The sequence below is a fragment of the Egretta garzetta genome, unplaced genomic scaffold (assembly GCF_000687185.1).
Source record: "Egretta garzetta isolate BGI_Z169 unplaced genomic scaffold, ASM68718v1 scaffold7, whole genome shotgun sequence".
In the NCBI taxonomy this organism is placed as follows: Eukaryota; Metazoa; Chordata; class Aves; order Pelecaniformes; family Ardeidae; genus Egretta; species Egretta garzetta.
This window is the reverse complement of record NW_009260350.1, coordinates 3,656,255-3,661,626: the sequence shown is the minus strand read 5'-3', so window position 1 is coordinate 3,661,626 and position 5,372 is coordinate 3,656,255. Positions and strand designations below refer to the sequence as shown.

At 61.7% G+C, this 5,372-nt stretch overlaps 1 protein-coding gene across 1 annotated transcript in view; it reads left to right on the top strand.

Annotated features, from left to right (window-relative positions):
- Positions 1 to 248: 248 nt before the first annotated feature.
- PES1 (pescadillo ribosomal biogenesis factor 1) overlaps positions 249 to 5,372 on the top strand; it is a 7,357-nt gene continuing 2,233 nt past the window's right edge. The window contains exons 1-11 of the mRNA XM_009642925.2: positions 249 to 399; positions 497 to 606; positions 1,552 to 1,723; positions 1,978 to 2,067; positions 3,078 to 3,194; positions 3,366 to 3,443; positions 3,876 to 3,965; positions 4,152 to 4,282; positions 4,431 to 4,556; positions 4,723 to 4,907; positions 5,035 to 5,177. Coding sequence (XP_009641220.1) covers positions 1,601 to 1,723; positions 1,978 to 2,067; positions 3,078 to 3,194; positions 3,366 to 3,443; positions 3,876 to 3,965; positions 4,152 to 4,282; positions 4,431 to 4,556; positions 4,723 to 4,907; positions 5,035 to 5,177 — 1,083 coding nt within the window. The 5' untranslated portion in view covers positions 249 to 399; positions 497 to 606; positions 1,552 to 1,600. The remainder of the gene's footprint in view (positions 400 to 496; positions 607 to 1,551; positions 1,724 to 1,977; positions 2,068 to 3,077; positions 3,195 to 3,365; positions 3,444 to 3,875; positions 3,966 to 4,151; positions 4,283 to 4,430; positions 4,557 to 4,722; positions 4,908 to 5,034; positions 5,178 to 5,372) is intronic.

The window sequence follows — 5,372 nt, the reverse complement described above, 5'->3', positions numbered from 1 at the left end:
CCCCACCCCCAGGACCCCACTGGACCCTGTCTGGGGGAGCAGTAGGGGATGGGGCCCATGGGGTGGCCCTTCCAGGAGGGAGCGCCCTGGCAGGTCCTGCATCTCCTGGAGTTTCGGGGTGCTGAGCTTTGGCGTTTCCCCCACCCCAAGGGGTGGCAGTACCAGAGAGCAGGGTCCCAGGCTGTTTTGCTTTCAGGTGCATGGGTGCTGTGGCCCCGCACCTCTCACCCTTGTGCCTTTCCCAGGCGCCTCTGCATCCTGAAGGGGATTTACCCCCACGAGCCCAAGCACAAGAAGAAGGTGAACAAAGGCTCCACCGCAGCCAGGACCTTCTACCTCCTCAAGGATATCAAATTCCTCCTTCACGAGCCCATTGTCAACAAGTTCCGGGAGTACAAGGTAATTACCCTGCATGAGACCTCCGGGGTGGTGCCCGAGGGGCTGCTTGGTGCTCGTCCTCTCCCACAGAGCCCCTAGCCTCCCCCTCTCCCCACAGGTCTTTGTCCGGAAGCTCCGGAAGGCATATGGGAAGAGCGAGTGGAGCACCGTAGACCGGCTGAAGGACAACAAGCCCGCCTACAAGCTCGACCATATCGTGAAGGAGAGGTGAGCCGCCAGTCAAGTCCCAGCAGAGCCGGTCTCTTTTGGGAGGAGCTTTCCCCGCAGCCACCTGGACCTGTGGAGCCTTCGCCGTCTCCGTCCCTCTGTAGGAATCAATTTCCTACAGCGGTTCTGGGGAGGTTGATGGAAGCAGGTGTTTCTGGGCTGGAGGAGAAGGTTGTAGTGTGCTGCACGCTGGCTGTAGCAAAGTGTGGGCAAGCAGAGAGTGCCTGGCTGTTACATGGCTCCGGAAGGCACCAAGAGTTCTCCTCCCCTGCCTCAGCCATGTTTTCCTTGGAAGGGGGCTGGTGGAGGGTGAATCGTGCCAATGGAGTTGGTGAATTTGGCGACAGTGAGAGAGGAGAGGACCCAGGAGGGAGGGAACGGGCTCTGCAGGTCTCCTCATTGTCTGGGACCTTGCTGTGCTGGTACAGAGAGGGGAGAGAGAAATGGCACTGAGAGACGGCCACTGCCCCGACAATCTCTGCACTTGGGAGGGGAGGTGGTCTGGGCACCCGGTGGCTGCGCCCTCTCCCTCCAAGCGCAGTGTTTGGGTCCTGTGGTTTCCACCTGGCCAAGGGGTGCCATCTGCCACACCACAGGCACGCTTGGTTTTGGGGTGTCCAGGCTGGGATTCCCCAACACTCAGTCCTTGCAGGTGTCCTAAAACGAGTTTACCCCACCCTGTAACAGGGGGTGTCACCAGCCCCTTGCCTAGGGAGCTTCCTGGCTCCCCACGGAGCCACTTGGATGTCCCCATGACCATGGGCTGCTGAGTGCCTGGGAGGGACACCCTGTCCCTGTGGGTCTCTGGCTTTGGTGGGATGTGCAGGAGATGGGTGCTCCATGGCGCCCGGTCCTTTCTCACGCAAGGTCTCCACCAGCCCCAGCAGCTTTCGGCAGGCACCGGGGCTGGGTGTGATTCGCCCCTCTCTCCCTGCCCGGGCACAGGTACCCAACCTTCATCGATGCGCTGCGGGACCTGGATGATGCCCTCTCCATGTGCTTCCTCTTCTCTACCTTCCCACGGACGGGCAAGTGCCATGTGCAGACCATCCAGCTCTGCCGGCGCCTGGCCGTGGAGTTCCTCAACTACGTCATCGCCTCCCGCTCCCTGCGCAAGGTGGGCGCTGGCGGCGGCAGGGGACAGGGCCGACACCTTCCCTGCCCCAAGGCGGGGCATGGGGGCGGTGGCCTTGTGCCACAGGAGGGCACAGGGCCAGCTGCGCTGGCATCATCAGCCGGGCAACGAGTCCTGCCAGGCCGTCTGTGACACTCCCCTGACGAACCTGCTGACAGACGAAGAGTTAATGAGGACAGGGCAAGGAAGAGTCCTTGGCTTTCGTCCCCCTGAACCCTCCTGCTGTTCCCTGCCAGGTCTTCCTCTCCATCAAGGGCATCTACTACCAGGCTGAGGTGCTGGGGCAGCCTGTCACCTGGATCACCCCTTACACCTTCGCCCATGATGTGAGTACCTGGGAAGAACATGGCAGAGTCTGTGCGGGACCCACGCTGCCTCACTGCCCCCTTCCCAGTGGCCGGGGGAAGGCTGAGGGACCGTCCTGCAGCTCTGGTGCTGCAGGGGCTGGCGAGGCTGCGCCCAGCCTGTCGTGGAGAGCACGCAGGGACACAACCCCCTTCTACCCCCAGGGCTGGTTTTACCCACGGCCCCTGTGCCTGGCTGTACCAGTCTCCCCGGTTCCTTATTTCCTGTTGTCAATTATTAAAATGTGCTTTAATCGGCAATTAAAGATTAACCTGCAGGAAATGAGGCTGGTGGCACCAAGTTGAGTCAGACCATGCACCAAGGGTAGTTCTGCTGCATCCCCCTCGCGTGGTCCAGGCAGGTGACAGGACTGTGGGTGTCACCATGCTGGGACAGCCGATGCCAGGACAGTGGCGCGGCTGTGCTGCACCTTGCCAAGACCTTCAGCACACAGGACTTCATCCTCACAGCCATTGCCCTCTTGTTTCACTCCCAGGCTTTCCAGGGCTTGGCAGGGTTGGGTTGAGGCTTTCCAGAATGCACGTCCCGTGCTGGGTCTCCCCTCCCCAGCTCACCCCTGCAACGTCTCCTCGGCCGACCCTCCTCCCTCCCTCGAGTTCCAGCTGTTGTGGGGGTGGCTGGGTCCCTGCTGGGTTTTGGCTCCTTGCCCTGCTCTCATTCTGCTTTGCCATGGCCTGCACATCTCACCTGGAGGAGCAGAGTCCCTGGACCAAGCCACTGAGGTCCCTGTCTGTGATGGGGTGCTCTGTCTGTCTGAGCAGGTCCCTTCACAGAGGGGTGGTGGCAGGGCCCCGTGTAGCAGCCTGGAGAGCTCTCCCTGCCTAGGGTCTGGCAGTGGCTGTGGATCTCCAGACCTTGCCATGAAGGGGGCAGGATCCTCCTCCCGGTGCGGGTGGGATGGGACCCTGTCCTTGCAGAGGGGATGCTGGTCCTTCATCCTCATGTCCTCATCCTTCCCGTCTGCCTGCAGCACCCAACAGATGTGGATTACCGAGTGATGGCCACCTTCACCGAGTTTTACACCACCCTCCTAGGCTTTGTCAACTTTCGCCTCTACCACTCCCTCAACCTGGTCTACCCCCCCAAGGTGAGGCAGCTGCCGGCCCCGGGGCTGCACCACGCTGGCCTGAGCCCAGTGGGACCACCTGGTGGGTGGTAGGAAGCAAGGACACATTGGAGGGCTGGGGTGGTGGAATGGGGAGGGTGTTCAGGCCTCTGGGTTTGGGAGCTGCCTCCCCACCTTTCTGTTTCTCCGCAGATCGATGGCCAGGCCGATGTTGAGCTGAAGTGCACGGAGGGCAAGGAGTATGCTATGGATTCAGAGAGCTACCTGGAGGTGAGGGATGCTGCCGTCACCGTGGTCTGTGGGAAGACCCTGCGTGGCCTTGGTGTCTTGACCGCAAGCCCCCTCCTGGCATGGGGCAGTTGTCATGTGGGGACTGTGGAGCAGAGCCTGATTCCTGTGTGGCAGAGATGACTGCTCCCAAACTCCTTGCCTTCTCTTGCTGGTCAAGGGAGGAGCTATGCTTGGCCCCGGGGGCCACTGGCCTCCCCCTGTGCCATGAGGGACCCTCCAAAGCCCCAGTGCTGGGGACTGCAGGGTGGGACAGTACATGGAGGAGGTTGAATGTCTGCCTAGCCCTGGGAGGATGCCGTCTGACCTCTTGCTCTGAGAAATTGCCTTCTCCTTCCTCCATGAGGCTGACACCTTTCCCATCCCCAGCGCAGTGGCTGGCCCTGACGCTTTCTCTGTCTCTTCCCGCTGCAGAAACTGTCAGCTCTGAGCGCCAGCCTGGCCCGCGTGGTGGCACCAGCCCATGAGGATGAGGTGGAGATGGATGAGTTCCCAGTGGAGGGGGTAAGAGCCTGGGGGGGGCTCAGCCCTGGCCGTGAGTGATCCTGTCTGCAGTCTGTCCTGTGGCCTGGTGCGGCGCTGGGAGGGACTGGCCGGAGGATGGGGATGGCGTCTGAGAGGCCTCTGTGCAGAGGGGGGCTTGGCAGGGGCTGTTCGTGGGGTGGAGGCTGAATGCTTTGCTCTGAGCAGGAGACAGCGGAGCAGATGGACGCGAGGAAGAAGGAGCAGGAGGCCCTGGAGAAGCACAAAAAGCTGTTTGAAGGGCTGTGCTTCTTCCTCAACCGGGAGGTGCCTCGAGAGCCCCTGGCCTTCATCATCCGGTACGTGGTGGGCAGGCTGTCCCTTGGCTGCCTCCCCCAGCCTCTCTGTCAGGATTTTTGAGGCCACTCTGCCTGACGTCCCACAGGGAGGTGACCCTCAAGGCCCCTCCTGCCTGCCTGACTCCTCGGTGGGTTCTGCTGCTGGCAGGTGCTTTGGTGGCCAAGTCTCCTGGGACAAGTCCCTGTGCATCGGTGCCACCTATGATGTGAGTGACCCCTCCATCACCCACCAGATCGTTGACCGGCCCCGGGTGGAGCAGCAGGTTGTGGGCAGGTGGGTGAGGCAGGCGGCCTGGCCCCAGAATGGCCACCTTTGCTAGCAGGTGGCCCTGGCCATCCCAGTGCTCTCCCCACCCTCTGTCTGCTCTCTTGCAGCCCTATGGGCTCCAGAGCCTGGGGTGGGAAGGAGGAGTGTGACCCTGTGTCCCTCTGACCCACAGGTATTACCTCCAGCCTCAGTGGGTCTTCGACTCCGTCAACGCCAAGCTCTGCCTCCCCGTGGCTGACTATTTCCCTGGTGTGCTGCTGCCCCCACACCTCTCACCCTTCGTGACGGAGCAGGAAGGCGACTATGTGCCTCCCGAGAAGCTGAAGCTGCTGGCCATGCAGAGGGGAGAGAACCCAGGTGATGCGGGGCTCCACGGTCGGAGGAGGAGAGGAGCTGGGTGGTGTTTGTTTCTGTCTTGGCCAGGGACTGACCCCCTCTGGGGCCAGTGACTGCTCTCCTGTTGGTAACGGTGGTCTCTCTGTAGATGAAGAGAGTGAGGAGGAGGAGGAAGAACAGGAGGAAGAGGAGGATGACAATGACAAAGAAGAGGACGAGGAAGACGAGTCTGAAAAAGAAGAGGAGATGAAATTAAAGAAGATGGAAGAGCAGAAGGCTCAGAGCAACAAGGTACGGTTCCCGGCAGCAGGCTGGGAGCCCCAAGAGGAGGCAGCTGGGGCTCTGCTCACAGCGGAGTGTCCTGGCTGAGTCCCTCTTCTGGGACTGCTGTGGCTGTGCCGCTCCTGCACCAGCCACCGCGCTGCTGGGTCCTGGCCCTGTGTTGGTGAGCTGCGGCTCCCCCGCACACCCAGGAAATGCTGCCTG